The sequence below is a fragment of the Heloderma suspectum genome, chromosome 6 (assembly GCF_057233095.1).
Source record: "Heloderma suspectum isolate Gila_16-S chromosome 6, 16-S_ref, whole genome shotgun sequence".
Taxonomy (NCBI): Eukaryota; Metazoa; Chordata; class Lepidosauria; order Squamata; family Helodermatidae; genus Heloderma; species Heloderma suspectum.
This window is the reverse complement of record NC_139463.1, coordinates 42,101,711-42,127,126: the sequence shown is the minus strand read 5'-3', so window position 1 is coordinate 42,127,126 and position 25,416 is coordinate 42,101,711. Positions and strand designations below refer to the sequence as shown.

The window sequence follows — 25,416 nt, the reverse complement described above, 5'->3', positions numbered from 1 at the left end:
AGTCCACTTTCATTCTGGGGCATGTCTAGCTTGTCCTTCTATCAGATTATTTCCCTGGCTGCCCCTGCAAACTTCTTTCCTTCCTTGAATCTGAAGCTGATTCACATGGAGATGAAAGCTGCTGGACCTGGATTACTCATATGGATCTAGGGATGGCATGGGAGTGAGCAGGGGGTGGAGTTCAGCGGACTCCCCCCCCCAGACCCCACTTGCTGGACTGCGAGGGCTCGCTTGTCCACTCGGTGACTGGCGGGAAGCACTGCAGTGCATCTGTCCCCTTACTGAGCTGCAGGTGTGTGCACAATCGCAGCTCTTGGTTACTTCTGTATATTGAAAGTTCCGTCAATGGCTCTCAGTTACTTCCGCATATCTAAAGTTGTGTAAAGGGCCCTTTACACCTGTAATCTTTTATTTATTTATTAAATTTCTTAATCGCCCATCTGGCTGCTCACTCAGCCACTCTGGACGATGTACAACAATACAAACAGTTTTAAAACAATAAAATTTTACACTGAAACCTCATATTTCTAAAAATACCCTAACCCACCCCAAATGCCTGCCTGAACAACCACATTTTTAATGCGTGGTGGAAGCTCATTAAAGAGGGGGCATGGCAGAGTTCCCTAGGGAGGGAGTTCCACAGAGTGGGGGCCACCACAGAGAAGGCCCTCTCCCTCGTCCTCTCTAGCCTAGCTGTCCTGGCTGACAGGACTGAGAGAAGGCCATCCAAGGCTGATCTTGTTGTGGCCTGTCTGGTGTTGCTGGAGGTGCTCCTTAAGATAGGCTGGGTCGGAACCATATAGGGTTTTAAAGGTCAAAACCAACACCTTGAATTTGGCCCGGAAAACACCTTGAGTCACCGCCCCTTTAAGGCAGCCATTGACGCAGCTTTAGATATGCGGAAGTAACCCAGACTTGCGATTGTGCACACAATTGCAGCTTGGAAAGGGAACGGATGGTTTCACAGTGCTTCTTGGGTGGTCGCCAAGCTGTCCTTTAGCTCCCGCAGTGCAGCTTCCATGGGCGGGCCACAACAGTGGCTTGGCGATCATCTGAAGGGACCGGACAGAGGTCAGTCCATCCATCTCTACATGGATCAACACAGCTGCCTGAATTTTTGGACTCTCCTTGGCAGTATGGCTATGAGGATTGTCATGATGGGCATCTGCACCTTGCAATTTACCACTATACTACTGAGCAAAACACTAGCGCCAACAGAGCAGAAGTGTCATCCTGCCAGCGTAGCTCCACCTCCCCTGACAAAGCAGGATTTACACCACATCCTGAGTTCCAAAGCCGACATGCATAGGATTGCAGCCTTAATGTGTTTAATGTAGGGATATATGAAATGTTTGTTTCAGTTCATTTTTTATTAGGATTCACCCAGTTTGTACGTTCCAGACCCAATACAAGACTCAGATGAAATCTGTAATCAAAGTCTGTATATTTCTGGGTGAGCTGGGTGGAGTCAACCTGACTCAGCTCTGCCCACCTGGGTACTCAGTGCAGCAGCAACATAGGTTGGAGGGCTGGGGGGGGGGGCTGGAGTTGCCATGGTTCATAGAACCTCCATCTCAATTACCAGGAGACCACTCCACCTTGGAGTGGGCCTTGAGGGGTTGCACCTGGCGTTGGGCATTAGAGACAGGTTGGGGATGATGCTGGTGTACCGCCCACCCTGCTGCCCAGCATCCTGCCTACCTGAGCTGGCAGAGGCAGTCACAAGTGTGGTGTTGGAGGAACCCAGGATGGTGGTTCTGGGTGACTTCAATTTCCATGCTGAGGCTGTCTCCGGAGTTCCTGCTCAGGACTTCATGGTCTCCATGACAACCATGGGGCTGTCTCAGTATGTCATCAGCCCAACACATGAAGCAGGGCACACCCTTGATTTGGTTTTTGCTCCATCTTGTGAGATGGGTAGTCTGAAGACTGGGAGGCTCCAAGTGATGCCATTGTCATGATCAGACCATTTTCTGGTGAGATTTGAACTTACGGTGTTACTCTCCTCTTGCGGGGGTGGGGGACCTATTCGGATGGAACCAGGAGACTGATGGAATCCAGTGGATTTCTGAATGCTCTTGGGGATTTTCCTGTGGAGAGAGCTGGTGATCCAGCCGAGTCCTTAGCCTCACTGTGGAGCAGTGAGATGTGGAGGGCCATCGACTTGATTGCACCTGAGTGCCCTCTCCAGCACTGTGGAGCCCGTTCTGCTCCCTGGTATACTGGGGAGCTGCAGTCAATGAAACAGGCTGGACGTTGACTAGAGTGCAAATGGTGCAAGACTCAAAGTGTAGATGACTGAGCACACTCTAGAGCGCATACTCGTGCCTACCGCGTGGCAGTGCGGGCAGCAAACAAGGTTTATTTTGCTGCCTCCATTGCATCCTCAAGTAGCCATCCAGTGGAGCTGTTCCAGGTGGCCTGGCGGTTGTTAACATCTTCCCCAGTAAATGGGGCCCTGGTCCTGTCGAGGACCCACTGTGACCTTTTTGCATCTCACTTTGAGGACAAAATCGCTTGTCTCCACAGCAAACTTGATGCTATTGTTAGTGCAGTACCAGTTGAGATGTCTGATACCACCATGTGCCCGATTTTGTGGGATCAGTTCCAGTGGTTACGGCCTGATGATGTGGACAAGATGCTTGCAATAATGCGACTGACCATTTGCCCTCTTGATCCCTGTCTCTCCTGGCTAATAAAAGCTAGCCAAGGGGGTATGACTGGGTGGGTCCAGGGAGTGATAAATGCTTCCCTAAGGGAAGGGGTGGTCCCTGCTGGCCTTAAGGAGGCAGTAGTGCAGCCACTCCTGAAGAAGCCCACTCTGGACCCAATGGTATTAGACAACTACCGCCCAGTTGCAAATACCCCTTTTCTAGGGAAGGTACTTGAGAGGGTCGTGGCGGACCAATTGCAGGCACTCTTGGAGGATACTGATTATCTAGACCCATTTCAATCTGGGTTTTGTCCTGGTTACAGGACTGAATCAGCCTTGGTTGCCCTGATGGATGACCCTTATCGAGAGAGGGACAGGGGGAGTGCAACCTTGTTAATTCTGCTCGATCTTTCATCGGCTTTTAATACCATCGACCATGGTATCCTCCTGTATCGATTCCGTGGGATGGGTATTGGAGGCACTGTGTTACAGTGGTTCCAGTCCTACCTACAGGGCTGATTTCAGAGAGTAACATTGGGTGACTATTCCTCGGCCCCTTGGCAATTGTACCCTTGGCAGGGTACCATCTTGTCCCCAATGTCGTTTAACATCCGTATGAAGCCTCTGGGAGTGGTCATTAGGGGATTTGGAGCTAAAGGCCATCAGAATGCTGATGACATGCAACTCTATCTCCCTGTGAAATCTGAATCAGGAGAAGGTGTGCAAGTCCTGAATCAGTGCCTAGACTCAGTAATGGGCTGGATGAGGGCCAATAAACTGAAGCTGAATCCTGGCAAGACATAAGCCCTGTGGGTGAGTGGTTTCCGGGTCTGGGAGATAGGCTTATTGCCTGTTCTGGATGGGGTTGCACTCCCTCTGAAAGATCAGGTCTGTAGTCTGCATGTACTCCTAGATCCATCATTGTCGCTGGAGGCCCAAGTCGTCATGGCAGCTTGGAGTGCCTTTTACCAGCTTTGGCTGGTTTGCCAGCTACGGCCTCTACTGGACAGGGATAGCTTGACCACAGTGGTACAGGCATAGAATCATAGAATAGTAGGGTTGGAAGGGGCCTACAAGGCCATCGAGTCCAACCCCCCACTCAATGCAGGAATCCAAGTCAGAGCATCCCTGACAGGTGGCTGTCCAGCCTCATATTGAACGCCTCCAGTGTGGGAGAGCCCACCACCTCCCTAGGGAATTGGTTCCATTGTCATTAGTAACTTCAAACTGGATTACTGCAATGCACTTTACGTGGGGCTGCCCTTGAGGCTGGTCCGGAAGCTGGAGCTAGTGCAGAATGCAGCAGCTTGGCTGTTGTCAGGAGCTGCCCCATTTCAGCGTGTAACTCCTCTGCTGAGGGAACTGCACTGGCTGCCTATTTGCTACCGGGCCAGGTTTAAGGTATTAGTAGGGATTAGGGATGGGGGAGAATTTCTCCCCGAAACTTCGGGGGGCCAAGTGCCAACGTATTCGGCCCCCTGAAGTAGTTTCGGGGAGAAATTCTCCGCCCCCCCCGGGATGGGACTTACCTTTCCCTAATGTCCCTCCCGGCGGCAGGTCCCGGTGGCGGTTCGGCAGGTCTTCGTCAGGGGCGGCGGCGGCAGCCGGTCTTTCGACCGGCTGCCGCCGCCACCATTCCAAGAAAAGAAAAGAAAAAACGCCCCAATGATAGGCTACGTGACGATTAACGTAGCCTATCACGGCTAGATTTGCAAAGTCAGCCGTGATAGGCTACGTAAATCATCACGTAGCATATCACGGGTGACTTAAAAAAAAAAAAAGCGCGTACGGCTAATGGCGGCCCCCATAGGGAGCCGCCATTCGTGTTCCTTATTTGGTCGCTATTTGGGGCTATTTGCGTTGCCCTTATTTTCGCCGTAGTCTACGTAAAGATTTACGTAGACTACAGCGACCAAATAAGGAACACGAATGGCGGCTCCCTATGGGGGCCGCCATTTGCGTACGCGCTTTTTTTTCTTAAGTCACCCGTGATAGGCTATGTGACGATTAACATAGCCTATCACGGCTGACTTTGCAGATCTAGCCATGATAGGCTATGTAAATCGTCACGTAGCCTATATCGGGGGCGTTTTTTTTTTACTTTTTATTTCGCGGCCGGGCGAGGCGAGTTGCCTCCTCCCTGGCCTGAATTTCGGCCGGGCGAGGCGGGAAGCCTCCCCCCCGGCCTGAATTTTGGCCGGGCGAGGCGGGAAGCCTCCCCCCCCGGCCTGATCTTCGGGGGGAGCAGCGAAGCACCTCCCCCCCCACCGCCAAGCAAGCTGTGAGACCAGGTAAGTGACTTTCGTGCACCCCTAGTAGGGATGTATGAAACACCTACCTGGTTCCACGCTGGGGCATCTGCGGTGGGGGGGAGGCGCTCCATCCCTCCCCTAGAATCCTCCCTGGCTGGCTGCGCTCCGCGGCAGGTCCGCAGAGCTGCCGGCTGGGGCCAGCCGCAGCCGGTATTCTGGCTGCGGCTGGGCTGCTGCGGCTGCAAATGGCGGCTGTCATAGTGGCCGCCATTTGTGTCCTTCCAGGCTGCCATGATAAGCTACATAAGTATTTACGTAGCCTATCATGGCAAAGAGCAGGGGCGCAAACGGCAGCCACTACACCGTTTGCGCCCCTGCTGTTTGCTGTGATAGGCTACGTAAGTGTTTACATAGCCTATCATGGTAAAAGCAGCTATGCAAACGGCGGCCGCTACGCCATTTGCATGGCTACCTTTACCGTGATAGGCTACGTAAATATTTATGTAGCCTATCACGGCAGCCTGGAAGGACACAAATGGCGGCTGCTATAATGGCCACCATTTGTGGCCACAGCAGCCAGCCAAGACACCAGCCTCCGCTGCTGGAGCCACCGCCGGAGCTGCCACCACCTCCTCATCCGCCCCAGGTAAGCTTCGTCCCAGGGGAATTCCGCAGGGTGGCGGGGGGTGGGAGGCCATTCTGCCACGGGTTTCGGGGGGCTGAATGCCAGTGCATTCGGCCTCACTGAAATCCGTGGCGGAATTCTCCGCCATCCCTAGGTATTAGTACTAGTATACAAAGCCCTAAACAACTTGGGACCAGGATACCCAAGAGAGCGCCTCCTTCTTTACCAACCTGCCCTGTCACTGAGGTCATCAGAGGGCATGTTCCTGGTGGTTCCACATGGATCCATGGCACGGTTGGAGTCCACCAGGAAAAGAGCCTTCAGTGTGGTGGCCCCCTTCCTGTGGAATTCCCTGCCTTTAGAGGTCAGGCAGGCACTAACATTAGGTTCCTTCCCGCACCTCCAGAAGATGGTGTTATTTCAAGAGGCCTTCCTTGTATGACAGCCGTGGTTTGTTAAATTCCACTTTATTGGGGTTTGTCTTTAAAAAAAAACAATGTTTTAAGTCTTTTAACCTGCTGTTTTATTCTTTTACTGTGTTGTTCACCGGTCTGAAATCTTCTGATGTGGAGTGGTATATCAATATTGTAAATAAATAAATAAATTTCTGAATTTTCAATGTGATTTTTGGACACACTCCCCCCAAAAAAAACCCAGATGTGTTTGATAGCATACATACATTTGAAAAAATGTGCATGAAAAATGTGTACTTTTGAAAAATGCACACAAGTATGTGGTAATCAATGGAAAAAGAATGCGTACATTTAAAAGATATGCACAATTGATAAAAATACACATGGATTTTCATGCAGAACCCCACCCCACCCCAAAGCTCGCAATCTGATATAGACTCGACTCGAGTCAGAATTAGCTTTGAGATGGAATCCGGAGAACTTTGATGAGCTTGAGTTTTGCAGATTCATGCAACTCTAGTTTAATGTAAATCTTTGTGATATGGCTTAGCCCTGCCTTTCAAGCTGCTCCCTTAAACTGTGTACTATGATACTACATGAACATTGTAACGTTCCTTAATGCATCTTTTTTTGTTGTGTACCTTCCTTGGCAGCCAATAAATAAATAAATACATACATACATACATACATACTTAAAATATAACAGTCCGTGCTTAGCTCAGATTCCACAGTGGTGGTGTTTCTAGAAGAATATCTTCCAATAAGCCCCAGAGATCTAAACCTGTGAGTCAAAGCAAAGCACAAAAGCAAACACACTGGAAATCTGTGAATTTGTTTTCCCACTAGAAGTGAGAAATTATTTTAACACTAACGATTTATTTTAAAGGGATGGTGTTCTTGGAATGGGGGAGGATGGGAATCTGAAAGACAAGCATTAACTACTACAAAATAAGAACTGGAGGTAAAGAATCTGTTTAACAAACAGACAAGCATGGAGTTTACAGATGTATGTGCCTGATCTATATAGAGACATGATTTGGGGAATGTGTTTTGTACCTGTTCTCTCCTTTTCAAGTACGGCACATCGGGAAGATACCTGTTGAATATTCAAAAGTTGGTATTTGGTATTTAGAGGGCCGTCAACTGATTAAAGCATCTTTACTTGATGAATCACCTGCCTTTTAACCAATTAACTCAATATTTCAATATTTGCACATATTGCCAAAACAATAAAGATACCCTTTGCAACATATTGAAAACAGTGTGAAGTAATGTGAAATGTAATAAAGAAAACCTAACAGGAGGTTGCTTGTGGAAATGGAAGGCCACTTTTGAGACATTACATTTCATATTCCTAGTAAAGTAAAACATGGAACCTAAAAAAATAAACCAATGTTCTCTTCACTTTCAGTCCCAGTGATTAAAATGTGCATTCATTTAATAAAGTTGTCCTCCTCTCATGAATCAATCAGCTAAAGCTTTAGTTGACTAATCTACCAATGAAGGGAGCAATCCTATGGCCGCTAGTCAGCAGCTAGAGGCCACAGGACATGTGGTTCTCTGGGAACCCACCTCGGAGCCCACACTCCAAGGTTGGTTCCCGGAGAACTGACCTTCCCCCCGCTTCTGCACTGCCTCTCAGGCAGCATGGAACAGCTCCGTGCTCAGAAGAGGAGTGCGGAGTGGCCAAAACAGGGTGTTCCAGGAGGTGTTCAGGGGTGGGGAAGGCAGAAAAGCTGGTACGACACATCCTATGTGTCATCCGGCAGCCTCCTCCCCTGCTCTGTCTTCCTGTGGCTAGACAGCCAAAATTGGCTGTCTAGCCGCAAATGCAGGGCAGGAGAAGCACAGAGGGAATGATCCCCTCCATGCTTCTCCTGCCCTGCACTGGATAGGCAGTCATCTCCCAGTTTTGGAGGCAGCCGCCTATCCCCATAGGATTGCGCTCTGAATCAATTAAGGCCTGCAGCCCTCAGAAAAAGGTGTCAAAGCTATGCCCTGGTCCATGAGTGGAAGGGAGACCAGGCCAAATTCCTGTTCGCCCTTCCCTTTTTGGTACTTTCCCACCACCACCAGGTGGAATTATTTCTTTTGCTGTGGCTGCCTCCATCAAATGTCATTAAACCTGTCTGGGTCTGTGGTACATACCTGAAGATAGCATAGGTTTGTTTTTTAGGTGTGGGGTAAGCATGCATATTTGCCGAGTTCATTCTGAGCCCAGGTTTTTAGTATTGAATATCCACTTCTTTAATTTGGTTTTGCAGTAAGTGCCTGCCCCCAAGCTTAGTTGACAACTGTCAAACTTACTGGCATTTACAGTGAGTCTTTTTTGGCTCAGAGTCAAATCCCCTTCTGCCAGATGCCCCATCAAGTGACTTAATTTGCTTACATCATTATTGCACCGTTACTTACAATAATATTGTTATGGGCTTCCTGTTCCCCTTAGCAGTGAGAAGTCCAAGAGCATTGCTACTAGCTTTTGTTTCCTTAGACTGGAATACAGTGGGATGAAGACTTACAGTGCTTTATACTATCTGATTTACATACAAGCCGAGCACAGTGGAAGCAAATAGACTTTTATAGCAGGCAGTGAAATCTCTGATCCTGCTCCCACCTCAGTTTCCCAGAGAGCAATTGTGTCAGCCAACTCTAGTGGAAAACTCTCCACTCTGTCTATCCCTCTCTGTCTCTGCCCAATTCAAAGCTATCACTTTCCCTTTCCCAACATGGAGTGTCACATTCCCAAGGCTGGAGGGAGATTCCAGACCGTTAAGGGACATTCATGTTTCTTCTTCCAGTACCATCCATTAGGAAGTGTCAAGCAAAACCATATTAGCAAATGCATGCTAATAGAGGCATCCAAGCTCCTAATAATATGGAGGCATTGTTATAATGAATGACCGAAGCTGAATGAATGTTGACATTCGCATCTGAATGCAACAAACCAAGATGAAATTTGTGAATGCCTGGAAATAGATACACATTTTCCTACTTTTCAAATAGCCACCAGTGAGTGCTGGCAATCACATTTATGTGACTACCAGCACTGACCCATCAATCTTTTCAGCTTTAGATATCGCAAAACTAAACTGGGATTGTCACCAAATTTCAGATATTCACTGCAACATATGTTAAGCTGATAATGGCTGAACAGCCATCTGTTGTAGCAATGGGAAAACATAACATAACATTAGATGTTTTGGGTAGAATCCAGACAAAATCAAGCATCTCTAAGTCCCATTGATTCCAATGGAGATATTTAAGCATATGCTTAAATCCCCCATTGATAGCAATAAAGCTTAAAAGTCCTTAATTTGTGGTGGATTGCACCCCTGCGTAATTATATTTGTAAGCCAGCATGGAAAGCTAGGTGAGATATGGGTTCAAGTCCCCATAAGTGATGGGGCAATACCTTAGGCAAGTATCTGAATGGAAGTACAATAACATACAGCTAGGAATAGTAACATGCAGTAACATTCAGCTAGGAATAGATGAATCTGGCAAATATAGTTTCTCTCAGTGTTTCATTTTTCCAGTCTTAAGGCTGGTTCATCCCAAAGCTTGAGAATTTTTCCAATCTTAAGATCAATTCATCCCATAAATAGAGAATTTTAAAATAAAAATTCACATGAAAATGTATATGCATTTTTGCAAGCACTTTTCCTAATATCATTTTTAATGTTATTTTAACTAATATACACATTTTTTGTGTGCACTTCCTCCCACTACACACATTTAATAGCCATGTTTTTGATTGGTGAACTCCTTTGCAAAATTTCAACTGAATGCTGGTTTGAAAGTGTGAAATTATGTAAGCCTGATAGGGTTGTACGGACTGCGTAAAATCCGCTCCATCTGTGTTTCGCAGATTGTCAGGTGCCTTTTGTTCCATCATCTGCCCACAGACAGTTACGAATATATATTTCCGTCATATGGAAAAATACACAAATAATTACGTAAGTGTTTACGTAAGTATTTACATAATTTACCTTTGTACATAACATTTAGCATATTGTCCCCCATTCCATTCAACGTTTCCTCAGCAGAAACTAATGGATTTTCCTACGAATTTTCATGCATAAATTTCGGGAAAGTAAAAAAATCATCCGAAAGTCCACAGACTCCGCATGGCCTGAGGGGGTCGCTCTGCAGCAGATTCTGCAGGTCGGATTCCTAGAAATCCAAGCTCATTTTAGTCCATCTTGAATTTCTCCAGCATGCCTAAAGCCCGCATTAAAATGGGAACCAAATTAATTTCTGCCCTATTCCTGCTGACAGCACTGTTGCAAGTCCACCTGGTGGGGAGAAGTGGCATATAAGTTTTTTAAATAATAAGAATAAGAATAAGAATACATAGCACAGTAAAATTGATCGGAAACTCTCTGCCCCAGAAACATGTGGTATACGTGATAGGTAACATTATATCCTAATATTGTCCTACACTGATATAAAGCAGGGCTCATATAATTGTGTGTGTGGGGCGGGGGATTAGAAATCAAATTTAAATTTCTGAAGATGAATCTTTTCGTATGTTGCTTCTGAAATTCAGCCTTGAAGCATACTTTTAAAGAACCTTAAATTTTAAGTTTTGCTTCATTATAAGGCAATGATAAAAAATACATTTGCCAAATTTGATAGAAAAGGTGCACAACAGGGCAATAAAAATGAGCAGGGGGCTGGAGCAATTATCCATTGAGAAACGGTTACAATGCTTAGGCTGTTTTTAGCTTAGGAAAAAAGGCAGGCAAACAGGGGGACATGATCAAGGTTTATGAAATCATGCATGGTGTGCAGAAAGGGGAAACAGTACATTTATCTCTCTTTTCTTATAATACTAGAATCCGGGTTCATCCAATGAAGCTGAATGGTGAGAGATTCAGGACAGATAAAAAGAAAGCTCTTTATCACACAGTGCATAGTTGAAATGTGGAATTCTCTGCCAAAAGATGTGGCCATGGCCAACTCAGGTGGCTGTAGGAGGGGACTGGACAAATTCCTGGTGGATACTTCATGGCTACTATTCATGTTGGCTACATATTGTCTCCAGAATTAGAGGCACTATGCCTTTCAAAACCAGTTGCTGGGGAACATGGGTGGGAGGGTGCTGTTGCACTCATGTCAAGCTTGTGGGTTTTCCGTAGGGATGTCACCCGAACTTTAAATGGGATCAAATTCTGACAAATCCGATCCGCAGAATCCTCCTTGGAATGGGGCGGCCCGGTCGACCCAGACCGGAGCTCAGGTGGACCCTTTTTCTTTTGTCCGCTGAACAGCAGATTTTATTAAAATATTCATGAAAAGAAATCCATAAATCAGAAACGGAGGAAGAAGAATGCGAATGGCTTTACCCCTTTTACGAGGCATTTTCCTGAGGCTTTCTTTCGCTGGGGTTGAGTCACGAAGTCCATGGAAATCCTCCATCTTTTCTGTTTATTGTCTGTGGAGATGAGGTCAGGTGAGGTCAGGTCCGATGAGGTCCGGTCCAGTGTGATCAGGTGAGGTGAAGTCAGGACAGGTGAGGTGAGGTGAGGTGAGGTCCAGTGAGATCAGGTGAAGTCAGGTGTAGGGATGGCCGAGAATTTCTCCCCGAAACTTCGGGGGGCCAAGTGCCAATGCATTCGGCCCCCCAAAATTGATGGGGAAATTCGCCGCCGGCCCCCTGCTCCCCCGGGATGGGACTTACCGTGGCCGAATGTCCCTCTCGGCGGCAGGTCCCGGCGGCGGTTCGGCGGTGTTTCGTCGGGGGCAGGGGGCGGCGGCCGGTCTCCCGACCAGCTGCCGCCGCCGCCATTGCAAAAAAAAAAAGTAAAGTAAAAAAAACAACAACACACCCCCGTGATAGGCTATGTAACAATTTACATAGCCTATCACAGCTAGATTTCCAAAGTCAGCCGTGTTAGGCTATGTAAATCGTCACGTAGCCTATCACGGGTGACTTTGGAAAAAAAAAAAGCGCGTACGCAAATGGCGGCGGCCCACGGGCGCCACCATTTGCGTTCCTTATTTTGGCCCGTCTAGTCTACGTAAAGATTTACCCGGGGGGGTGTCAAAATAAGGAACGCAAATGGCGGCGCCCATGGGCCGCCGCCATTTGCGTCCGCGCTTTTTTTTTTCAAAGTCACCCGTGATAGGCTACTTGATGATTTACGTAGCCTATCACGGCTGACTTTGGAAATCTAGCCGTGATAGGCTACGTAAATCGTTACGTAGCCTATCACGTGTGTGTGTGTGTGTTTACTTTTTTTTTTCGTGGCCGGGTAGACGGGGCGCTTCTACCCAGCCTGAATTTTGCCAGCAAGGGATGGGGCGCCTCCCCCCCGGCCTGAATTTCGTCTGGGCGAGGCGGGGCACCTCTCCCCCCTTGCCTGAACTTCAGGGGGAGAACCAAAGCGCCTCCCCCCCACCGTGAAGCAAGCTTCGAGAACAGGTAAGGGACCTTTGTCCATCCCTAGTCAGGTGACCAGAAGTTATGTGGGGAATCCCCACAAAGGGCTTTACTCTTATGGAGACCGACAGTTAGCACACGAAAAGGATTTTTCGGCGGTACTTATGGAATTATTTACATAAATTCGGGGAGCCAAAAAAACCCAGGGGGATCTGGGGCATGCAGATGGCAGAACGGGGAGGCCCTTGGCTCTGCGGAATCCTTGCGAGCATCGTCTCCCCGCCCCGCGGATTCCCCACCGGAATGGACGGTGGGGAATCTGTACATCTCTAGTTTTCCGTGGGCAGCTGGTTGGCCACTGTGCGAACAGAATGCTGGACTAGATGGGCCTTTGGGATGATCCAGCTTCAGGGCTCTTCTTATGTTCTCATGATACATCTATTTCTTTACATTATTGTTATTATGTAGAAGTAGTACTAATAGTCATCAGGCATCGTGACAGTGGTCAGGAACCCTTAATTCCACCACTGTGTGGATGCCTCTTCTGAGCATCCCACACTTTATGTTTAGGTATGGCAGTAGGGATGTCAGAGAAATTCAATGGGTTTTCCTAGGGTCCCCTGCCGACTTCGTTTTGGTTCCCACTGCAGTGCCTGACTTGTTCTGCAGTGAGTCAGGCCAGTTCATGGATTTTCTGGTGTTTGGGGGGCATGTGGGGAGGGGGGGAATTTGGCTGTAATTTGCACAACCTGCTCAGAAATTTGCAGAAATTGCAGAACCTTTTAAAAATGCAATATAGGTATAGAGAGAGAGAGAGAGAGATGTTCCTGGAGTTTGAGGAGTTTGAGGAACAGCCTGCAGCTCAGCTCAGAGACATAAAGTGACTGTGAGTCGTACACTCTGTGGAATGCTAACAAGCCAAAAGAAACCTGGATTTTCCAGTGATGGACATCTCTATATGGGAATTACCATTTTAATTTCCCACAATGTGGTTGATGTCACATTATGGGAAATTTAAATGGTGGCTCTGAACTGGCCAGTACTAATTGCAACCTGGAACCGTCACTGGTGATAAGTAGGGATGTTGCAAGCGCTCGAGATGGTCTGGGAGGCCGGTGGACTCCTCTATGCCTGGTCCCCTGGACCTACTTGCTGAGCCACAGGGTGCTGATGGACCCAGCTGCCGAGCACCCCAGAGCTCAGCGAGTGGCTGGGAGTGGCACCAACGACTTGTCCTGCCTCTTCCAGCTGTCAAGAAAGCCCTTGAAAGCCAGTGGGAGTGGGACAGGCCTTAGAGCCCCAAGCCCTCTAGCCCTCTCCACCTTGCAAGGTGGAGAGGGCTAGAGCATTTGGGGTGCATGTGGCATAAAGCACAATGGCTTGGCTGCCAGGGTCCATGGAGCACAGAGGAGGGGTGGAGGTGAGGCCTAGCAATAACAGAAGTAGAATCATAGAATCATAGAATAGTAGGGTTGGAAGGGGCCTACAAGGTCATCAAGTTCAACCCCCTGCTCAATGCAGGAATCCAAGTCAGAGCATCCCTGACAGATGGCTGTCCAGCCTCGTCTTGAACGCCTCCAGTGTGGGAGAGCCCACTCCCTCCCTAGGTCATTGGTTCCATTGTTGTATTGCTCTAACAGTCAGGAAGTTTTTTCTGATGTTCAGTTGGAATCTGGCTTCCTGTCACTTGAGCCCATTATTCCGTGTCCTGCACTCTAGGATGATCGAGAAAAGATCCTGGCCTTCCTCTCTGGGACAACCTTTCAAGTACTTCAAGAGCGCTATCATATCTCCCCTCAGTCTTCTCTTCTCAAGGCTAAACATGCCCAGTTCTTTCAGTCTCTCTTCCTAGGGCTTTGTTTCCAGTCCCATGATCATCTTTGTTGCCCTCCTCTGAACCCTCTCCAATTTGTCTGCATCCTTCTTAAAGTGTAGTGCCCAGAACTGGACACAGTACTCCAGATGAGGCCTAACCAGTGCTGAGTAGAGGGGAACTAGTACTTCCCGGGATTTGGAAGCTATGCTTCTATGAATGCAGCCCAAAAGAGCATTTGCCTTTTTTGCAGCCACATCACATTATTGGCTCATCTTCAGCTTGTGATTGACAACAATTCCAAGATCCTTCTCGCTTGTAGTGTTGTTGAGCCACGTATCCCTCATCTTGTAACTGTGCATTTGGTTTCTTTTTCCTAGGTGCAGAACTTGGCATTTATCCCTATTAAATGTAATTCTGTTGTTTTCTGCCCAGCGCTCCAGTCTATCCAGATCACTTTGAATTTTGTTTCTGTCTTCCAAAGTATTAGCTATCCTGCCCAATGTTGTGTCATCTGCAAAATTCCCTGCACCTCCTCCTCCAAGTCATTAATAAAAATGTTGAAGAGCACTGAGCCCAGGACTGAGCCCCCACTCATTACCTCTCCCCAGTTTGAGAAGGTCCCATTGATAAGCACTCTTTGAGTCCGATTCTGTAGCCAACTGTGGATCCACCGAATCGTTGTCTCATCTAGCCCACTTTGAGCTAATTTTCTCATCAGGATATCATGGGGCACTTTGTCGAAAGCAAAGTAGTTTTATTTCATATAATGCCATCAATGTACATGGGTGGTGCCTTGCACAGAGTCACATAGGGGAAAGTAGGCAGGTCTGTGTTTCCAAAGAGTTAATAGTCTATAATATAGATCCTTCTTAGCCTGGATCTGGGCTCTCAAGGCAGCTCACATGACCATTTTACTTAACAAATACAAAAACATTGCCTAAAATTCCTGGATCCACAGGAACCCTAAGTGCGAATGTTGAGAGGAGGGGGTCTCAATAAGAAAGTATAAATACAAATCTTGGCAGGTAAACACCTCCTAGGAGAATTTGTTTGGAAAGGTTTTTCCACTCTAATATAAAGCATTTTTCCTCGAGACAGCATGGCAATGAAACTGTGCCGCTAATTCTCTTCCATTCTGTCCACAGGTCTGAAGCGGAGCTATACTTGTAACATCTGTAACGTCACCCTAAACTCAATAGAACAGTATCACGCACACCTGAAGGGCTCCAAACATCAGACAAAGTGAGTATTGCGCTTTGTCAGCTGTCTGTGTCGAATTGGTGGGCGAGTGAAGCTAAGCGAGGGCATGACTTCGTGGTCCACTTCCATCATGTCTGTCCTGAAGATTAGGACACTGCACTTACCTTGGAGTAAGAGCAAAATGGAAAGAGAAACATGGAAAATGGGGTTGGGATTGCTGTCCCCAATAGTGGAACCCTAAGCTGGACTCATGTAGCAAGAGGGAGATTTGGGAATGCCAAATGGTATAGCCCTCTGTAGACTACTTCATAATGCAGCATGGCAAGTCATGTACTTGAATTCTTCCCGGTTTATTGTGTGTCTGTGTTTTAATGCATAGTGGATCAGAGGGAAGGTTAACTTAGAGCCCTCCTTTTTTACTTCCCAAAACAGCAGCCAGCCACCCAAACCAAGCATCCCCTGGAAACACTGCCAAAAACCACCTGTCAGATTTTTCCTGAGATTTCTCTAATAGTACTCATAATTTGTGGCCTGTTTCCAAATCAAACTGGGGGTGGGATCATTCATTACCAAGGGGGAGATTCCAAATGCAGGCTCTAAGTAGGGATGTCGCAGGCGTCTGTGCAGGGGGTGGGATCTGATGGACTCCCCACTGCTCAGCTCCCCAGACTCAGCTCACTGAGCCCCCACCCCTGCCCACCAAGCTGCACAAGCTGCTAGGACCTACCAGTCCCACCCGCAAATGCCTGCAGCCAAGTCACAAATGGTGACTTGCTATTTTTTGTGAATTTTATCTTGTGCAGAATGGCCAGCACTTTCCGGCCGGCTATTGTGCACAAGATTTTATTTAAAACAAACACACAAAACCCATTTGATGAAGGTGCACAGCTCAGTGGGGAGGGAGGTGATCCTTTCTCCCCTTCCCATCCCAGCTTCCCATGAAGGTAGTGTCTTGATGGGAGGATGGAGATGAGGGGGAAGCTGCCCCCGTGTAGCTGGCCCAGGATGGGAGAGGGAGACAAGAATGATCCTTTCTCCCCCACCCCCATCCCAGTTATGTGAAGGCAACAGCTTGATGGGAGGAGGAAGGCAAGAGGGAAGCCGCTGTCCCCGTGTAGCTGTCCCAGGATGGAAGAGGGAGACAGGAATGATCCTTTCTCTCCCCCCCGCCATCCCAGGTACATGAAGGCAACATCTTGATGGGAGGAGGAAGGCAAGAGGGAAGCCACTGCCCCCGTGTAGCTGTCCCAGGATGGGAGGGAGAGAAAGGGAGAAAGGAACAATCCTCCCCACCCAGCTACCCACATACAAAAATATAGAGCCCCGTTTACACAAGATGGTGCTCTATATTTTCATAGATTTATTGTTGCGCACAAAAGTGGCTGGAAAGGGCCAGTTCTACAACATTAGAGGCCTCTTAATTTTGTGGAAATGGCCCTTTCCAGCCACCGTTGTGCACAACCATAAATCTAAGAAAAAATAGAGCCCCATCTTGTGTAAAAGACAGTGGCTTGTAAGAGGAGCTCCAGGGGCCTGGCTCACACAGACGGGCAGCAGAGGTGGCTGCTCGAGCTCCCACTGAGCATGGACTCTAATGAGTTCATCCATCCCTGGTTCTAAGGAGGGCAGTACCACCTTTTTTTTTTCAGAATATCTGGGGATTGGCCATAGCTTTGAGAGAGAGATTTTTCAGTTGGTACCCAAGTTAGGTATCAGTGGAATGGGGTCATTCCATTCCATAATTGTTCCAGAATTCCAACACCCAGTAATTTCCCTTCCAAATTCACATTCAGAAATGTAGCTAGTCAAATTCTGCACGTGCCATTTACCTAAAAGGTATGTGTGTATAATTTTTTTTTTTTCACGTTGACTTTCATTTCTTATTTATTTAAAATAAATAAATTTATTTTATTTATTTATAAAATAAATAATCTATCCCACCATAAATAATCTATCCTACTGTTGCACAGTAATGAAATTGCACAAAATCTGTCTCTCCATCATTTGAGTTTTACCACAGTTTTTGGGGTTTGGGGGTGGGGGTGGGAGGTATGGTAAAGAAATCCATTGCTGGATCTGGCTTTTTATGAAGAGATTTTTGAAAGAAAAAAATTATTTTTCCCTTTTAAAAAGAAAGTGCAGTGGTGAAACAATGCAGTTCCACCACTGCACACTATTTCTTCATTTCTTCATTTCACCATTGTCCTTTTGTACAATTTTGCATTTTTTAAAAAAAAAAAATGACGGGGTGAGGAATAAAGCAAACTGTTCTTTCAAAATCTCAGCAGTTCTCTTTTTTCCCCCGAAAACAAAATCCAAAAAACTCTTCTGGAATCCAATCAGATTCCACTCCACCAAATTCTGATTCAGAAACCATTCCAGAATTACAAGACTGCAAAATCTGGGATGAAATCCAGTGCAGGCAGAATCTGTTACCGTTCCTAACTAAGGCCCACATCTGTGGAGAGTGTCTTGCCTGAGTATTTCTTTGTCTCTTGTAAAGGAAAGCATAAAATATACTGTCTTCCCCTTTTGCTCCCGTGCACAGAAATAATCTTTCTTTTCTTAGTAATGTTCTATAATTTTCTTTGTAATTTCCTCTGCACATCTCACTAGCCTCTATGAATATGAAAGGCCTTGACCAGAACTTTTCCACTGAATTTTTTATTGCTTCTATTCTTCAGACGATGCAAATGATTTTTCTCGAGACCTTTTCATACCTCCTGGGCTGAAGCTGCAGGCCCTGTCTTATTAAGGGGAAGTAGAACTTTGTTCCAAAGGGATTTATACAAAGTTAGCCTGGCTTAAATTGAACTGCTGCTAGCACATGAAGACATGGTGAATTATCAGAAATGCCAGATATTATGACTGTAAAACTAGACCTGATCACACTGTCGCTGAGTTAATGAGCTACATTTGCTTCACAGGTTGATGCATACACCTATCTGGATGCAAATTCACACACATTGCCCAAGCAAATCTACATTTGAATCTATTCCAAGCATTTGCCCATTCTCGGCAGGCACAGTAACAATTGGTTGATTGTAGGGTAGCAGTCAGGAATTGGCAATGTTTGGAACAAATCTGGTACACTGAGGGGCGTAGTGTGACTCTCTTCCCCACACCTCCCATATCAAAGAATGACAAATGGAACCTGCAACAGAACATTCCAGGTTGGAGTGTTGCAGTTCAGGATTCCAACACTCCATTCCACCCCCCCGGGTTTCCATACACCCCGATGCCATGGCGACTAAGCCCCCCTTTTAATGTGGGGACTAAATATTTTTGTGTGCTTCTGCAAATCTGGGGGTCTCCCCAAGCCTGATGATTCCTGCCTCTTGGGCTTGGGTGGTGCCCTTTGGGCTACATAAGGGCCAGCACTCAGAGAATTGAGATGGCTATGAACATGTAGGAGCTCTATGCAAAATGAATGACATGATGGCTTTGGACTGCATGTTTCTCAACCCCAGCTCCACTTCATTGGCCACTACATTATGAGTGGGGAAACTCACAATCCAGTGCTATCATGTCATGGGTTCGGCATTGACAGGGGAGAGAGGAGGAGAAGTTGTGTGGCTGGCTGCTGATTTTGGTGGTAGCCATGCCTGTGCTGTAACTAGGGATGTACGTATTGTGTAAAATCCATTCTGTCTGTATTCTGCAGATTGTCAGGTACCTTTTGTTCCATCGTCCACTCGTTGACGGAATTGGATTTTCTTTTGTTTCTGAGTTTTGCGCAAATTGGCATTTGTACAAATGTGCAGTTGCGCAAATTTGCACGTGTGAAAATGTGCAAATTCCCCCAAAATGCACATTTCACATGTTAGTGTATGGGGGGATTGCACATTTTTGGCTGGGTTTTTTATTTTGCACATTTTTCTATGATAGAATTTACACAAAATTTGGGGAAGTTAGAAAACCTGTCTGCGAGGTTGTGGAATCCGCCTGACAGGGGGAAAGCCGTTCCCCTGTGGAATCCATGGGTTGGATTCATGAAAATCTGAAGTCATGTGGTTCCATTGTGGATTCCTGTGATGCCCCTAGCTGCAACATGTAGTCAGTGACGGCTCCAGGTTTTGAGGGACCTTGGCCAAGGTCTTGACAGGCAGAGACTAAGCCATGGCATCTGCTGCGCCTCCTTCTCACCACCACTTTTATCTGGGCCATAGCAAGAGGCAGGTGAACAAGCAGGTTGTAACAATGAAGAGGAGGAGCAACTCAAGGGGCATCTTGTCAGTGGGGTATGGGACCATGGCAGGTGCTCGACCACGCCTACCCTTGACGCAGCCTCTGCGTGTAGTTCCTGCCTACCATCATTCTCAGTCACAGCTCTTACAAACCAGAGACATCTTCCCAAGGCAGGATATCTGAGGGTTTCATTCAGTACTACATTACAAAGTTAACTGATGTGATCCAAACCTCATGGGCTACTGTAAAGATTGAAACAGTTATACTTCAGTTTTAGCACTTCTCTACATTTTGCAATGCAATCCCTAGCTCCAAAGAATGTACCAACATGCTCTGATAAAATGTGCATTTTGTGAGAAAATACATTCAAAAATGCCTACAGTTAAATGTGCATTTTTGTGCAGATTTTTTTAAAAACAAATTTGCAGATTAAAGTGGAAACAGGATGGAACAGACTTATGAATGAACACATGTGAAACTGACATGGACCAGACATAGGTAGGGATGGACAGACTCACCTCTGTTTGTCCTCGCCAGGCACTCGCCAAACCGCCGCCATCACTGCCCACCCGCCACTGCTCCCTGCACAGCACGAGCCCCTGGATGGCCTGGCGAGCACCTAGTGGCCACCCGTCCCCTTAGCAAGCTGCCATTTTGCATAAAAATGGTGGCTCTGGGTTTTCCAGAAATGGAATGTTGTCTAAATGGCAATGTTGCATGAATGAAGCATTTATGCCTGTAATGTTGCATGAATGGCCCCTTTACGGCTGCCATTTATGCAACATTACATTCCCAGAAAACCCCAAGCCACCATTTTTATGCAAAATGGCGGCTCACTAAGGGTACAGGTGGTCGCTGGGCACTTGCAGACCACTCAGCTGTCAGTGGACAGGCCTGGTAAGCACTCAGTGGCTCAGCGAGCGGGGTCCGGAAGGGAAACGAGGGGGAGTCCACCAGACTCCACCCCCCTCTCGGACTCCCGCAACATCCCTAGAAACAGGCTGCTCTATCTATCCCTGCCTCAAGGGGAATCCTCTTCTCCCTGTTTGCTTGTTTTCTTTTGAATTAACATTCTTATCAGTGCTGCTAAGGGTAATCTCATCATCATTAACTGTGATTTAAGTTTGGTTAGAGTCTCCTGAGACACTTAATAAAATAGAAGAAAAGTGGTATTATCAGATTCATTGGCAGGAACGTTCACAAATTTAATTAGAAATTACAGTTAGAGATGCTCGCCCAGCCATTTTTTGGTAAGCAATTGCTTTGATCATTCTCCTTCCTCTGTGTTTATTCTTAGGTTATTTCCTTTGGTGTTGAAAAATTAGGAATTTGGTAGACTGGGATGGATGTCTGGAATGAATTGGCATGGATGTTTGGAATGAATTTCTTAGGGAAAATTCTCAAACACACAGGAAACTAAGGAGCAGTGGGCATAGCATTTATTTATGCATTTGTTTTTGTTGGCTTACAATAAAAAAGTATCATAAAACATATTCAGAACAATATAAAAGATAAACAGGTATATATAACAACAGATTGTTGCATTGTTTTTATCTTGTGAGATACCTTGAGAGAGTTTTATGCCCTGGAAGGTGCCCTAAACATATTTTAAACAAAATAAATACAAATAAAATAACAACTTGCAGCGTTAAAACAAGTCCTCAAGTGTTACAAGCCTGGGAAAATTAAATCGTTCTTTACCTAGCATCAAAAGGATACCAGAGTAAGTGCCTGGCTACCATCTTTTTTAACCACAAATTTGGCTCTGGAATAATGCTACATGGTGACATAGAGCTGTGCAACAGAAGCAACATGGGGGAACATGGCAGCTCACAGTCACAAGGCTTCCAGTTGCAGCTCTGTTGCATTTGTGGCAACTGGCCAATTTCCTGAAGAAAGGTCTAGGGGGAAAAGCAGGCAGTATCACTTCTTTCCCAGTAAGCTCCCCATCCTTTAAATATGTCAGAAAAAATTACATGTGCTCCAAATTGGGAAGCAGTTTTTAGCCCTTCCTTTCTCCTGCAATGCCTGAATTTGGAGGGAAAATTACTCTGAAGAGCACTATTTGCATCACAGCCTAAGATGGGTTCTAGTGTTGAAATAGTTGGAAGATGACTGATCTAGTACACACTTGAGCTTATACCTCAGGCTGACGTTGCAGCACGTTCATTATGTTGTGTTTTCTCCTACATAGGGATACTGTTGAACTGTAGGTTTTATTTTTAAGGATTATGAAAGCAGCATGTTACTTCAAAAACATACCAGCATAAAATAACTGATGTGTGCAACCTTTTGTGAAAGGAACGTCAAAGAGAAAATGATTACTTTCCCACCATATGATGGACCTGTCCAATAGACTGAAAACAACAGAACAGTATTGACAATAAAATAACTGATTTCCAAATCAATCTGGACCATGTCATTTTGATTAGTCATACAAGGTTTGGTTTTGATACGATGACGACAACGACAACAATGATGACGACATCCAGAATAAACAATTCAAAATATTAGGCCCTAGGATAAATCCCTGTGGGAGAATGGAAACATATGCTATTATGTGCAAATTAATGTCACAAATTGTATCAGAGTAAACAGAAAGCAGATGAAAATGCAAGAAATTGTCCAGTTTTCAGTCATGTTTGATTCATTATTGATTTCATGAGCTGGTATTTGGTGTTGCAATTATCATCCTTAACACCACTCAGTTATCATCCTTAACACCACTCAAAATCTAAGGACATGATCCGTCCTCTTCTGTCCATATAGGAGCAAAAGAAATGAAATGTATACATGTCCTTTTGCTCCTATATGGACAGAAGAGGATGGGATAGAAATGAAATGAAATGAAATGAGTGAATGAGTGAGTGAATGAATGAATGAATGAATGAATTTTTAAAAGGCTAGATCTCTGGACCAACGTTCTGCACATCTGGCAAAATTTCAGGATTTAAATTTGTTGAATTTCAAATGTTTGTACATTTTGCCTTTGGAGGTTTACTTTGAAGAATGCATTTAGGGTATTATCCTTCTCCTGCAGTTGCAGAGCTCTCTGGATACACAATTTTGGGTGCATAGAGGGCATATTCACAGAACCACCCTATTTGTCCTATTCTGCAGTTACCTAAGGCTCACAGGGGAAGCCAGTGGCATCTGACAGGGCCAGATGTGAACAAGGAGAGCCCAGTCTAGGTAGAACAGTCAGGTCTAGGCAGGCAAGATTATCAGGTAAGTAGAATCCAGTCAAGTAAGTAGAATCCAGTACAGCAGGATAAGTAAAGGCAGAAGCACTCTTGTATAAAGGGCAACTGAAATAGGACCATTGATAGCTCAGTAGCTGGAGCTCTCCCCTATTACAACCATAGGAAGATGTTGTCACAGCAGCAAGCAAAAGCCAACTTAAGCCTTCTGTAGGTAGCCATGATCTGTAGTATGGTCAGCTCCACCCCCTCTGGAGGAGCTGCTTGGACTGTTAAACGGCCCCTAGTTGGACTGTTAAAGGCCCTTACCTGGTTTTGTAGTCTCAGACTTCTGCAAAGCTGGGGAGATGGAGGTTCCTCCTTTGACTCAGAGGCTGATGGCAAGGACATGCCTTCTGCCTGGGGTGCCCAAATACGGGACTGACTATGCTTCCCCTGGAAGAGTGATCTGATACTCATTTTTGTCAGAGTTTTCTCTGGGACCCTGAAAAGGCCAAGAGCTGGGGGTCATGAGATCTACAGAACCAAAGCTCACTGGTAGAGCACATGCTTTGCATGCAGAAGGTCCCAGACTTAATCCATGTTATATCTAATTAGAGGCATCACAAATAAGGGTGGTGGTGATGGGAGGGAACCCTAAAAAAAAAAAAAACAACCCTTGGGGAACTGCCACCAGTCAGACTAAACAATACTGAGCCAGATGGATGAAAGGTATGACTTGATGTAATAGAACTTAATAGTTTTGTGTTGGGGGGGGATTATACCAATTTTGTCTTCATGTAATGAGGAAGGGGACTGTAGCTCAGTGTTAGACAACATTCTGTGCACACGAAAGATCCTGGTTAAAAATATATTGGTCAAAGGACTGGGAAGGGAGACCTTGGACAGCTGTTCCCAAGATGGGTCTAGATGGATCAATGGTCTGACCAGGTAGAAAGCAATTTTACGTTCACCCCTTCCACAGCCCTCAACCAGGCATGTTTCCTCTGTGCTGAGTGAGTGGTGTGTTGGGCAATTCCTGTTAACATGCCACCCTGCACTGTTTCTCACTTACACTCATCCTGTGGCCCATTCCAGTCCCCCAGTGTGCACAGCATGCATGCCACCGCCTTCATGCCTGGGACCTGGAGAGGCGTGATGCATAGGCATATAAGGCACACACATGATTAGGCCAGTGGAGGCTGGTGGCTCTGATTTTGGTGGGGCTGTGAATCCATTCTGGGTTTGAGTCAGAACCAGCCAATACTCCAAAGGAGCTATCAAAGGAACCAGCCAGTACTCCAAAGGAGCTCCAAAGGAGCTATCGGCTGGGCCGATCCGCAGCGGGGCCTCCATCCACTGCTGGGCTGCTGCGGATGCAAATAGCGTCCTGCGTAGGGGGTGCCATTTGCATCCCTACGCTAGCCCGTGATAGGCTACATAAATATTTACGTAGCCTATCATGGCTAAAGCAGGGACACAAATGGTGTCCCCTACGTAGGGGGGACGTAGGGGACGCCCTACATAGGGGAAGCCATTTGTGTCCCTGCTTTAGACATGATAGGCTACGTAATTATATACATAGCCTATCACAGGCTAGCGTAGGGATGCAAATGGCAGCCGCTACAACGGCCGCCATTTGTGGCCACTTCATCCGCTGCTTCATCCGACGCCACATCCGCCACTGCCGCTGCATCCACCAACAGGTAGGTCCATCCCGGGGGGATTCCGTGGGGTGGCGGGGGTGGGGCAGATTCTAAATAATCCAGCCTCACTGGAGTCCGTGGCAGAATTCTCTGACATCCCTAATCTTATCTAACTTGTTTCGCTGGAGAAAGGTTATCATCATAACCCTTCATCTTGTGCGCTTTGCTGTGCTGGATCTGGCTGTATAAGATATCTGAGCCCATGCTTCAAGTCCATTTGTTTTTCATTTCCGGAGGACAGATGAGCGCTTTGGTCTGCGGCACCTCTAAGGGGGTGTCTAATATGTGTCCAATTTATTTTCTCATTAATATTATCAAAATAAATTTCAAATCTGGAATTGAATTGGCAGCAGACCAACTAGACAAGGGCTAAAAGGACTGTGAGAGGTCAGATGATCTTTGGCTTTGCTCCGGCAAAATGCAGATCACGCGTCTGGGTGTAAAAAGAAGACACACACAGAGCTTTGGAGACTTTCGCTATCATTGAATCATATTGTTAAATATTAGTTAGGATGATTTCCCAGCCAGAGATCAACAGGGCTTGCAGGCACATCCTTCTTGCTCAGCTCAATCACAGCCAGCCTTGGGAATGGCCTGAGAGTCAGAGATGATAAACCCATGACTAGGGATGGGCAGGTGCCCCCCCGTCCGGGTTCTCTGTCGCCCCCTCCAGCCCCTGCCCCACTCGCATGCACCCAGACCCACATTCAAGCTCCCCACCACTCACTGAGCTGCCTGCACTCACCCGGGAGGCCTCAACAAGCTCTGCAATTGCCATTTTGTGAAGAATAAAATGGCGATTATGAAAATGCACATATTTGCATATACGGAAAATGGGGCTGTGAATGGCCCATATACACAAGATTACAGGCATCAAGAACCAGAGTGGTGTAGTGGCGAGAGTGTTGGACTGGGAGTCGGGAGATCTGGGTTCTAGTCCCCACTCGGCCATGGAAGCTCACTGGGTGACTTTGGGCCAGTCACAGACTTTCAGCCCAA

The 25,416-nt window shown here is 46.5% G+C and overlaps 1 protein-coding gene across 1 annotated transcript in view; it reads left to right on the top strand.

Moving 5' to 3' along the window:
- Positions 1-25,416, top strand: part of ZMAT4 (zinc finger matrin-type 4) — a 302,363-nt gene that overhangs the window by 248,533 nt on the left and 28,414 nt on the right. The window contains exon 6 of the mRNA XM_084808203.1: positions 15,290-15,386. Coding sequence (XP_084664329.1) covers positions 15,290-15,386 — 97 coding nt within the window. The remainder of the gene's footprint in view (positions 1-15,289; positions 15,387-25,416) is intronic.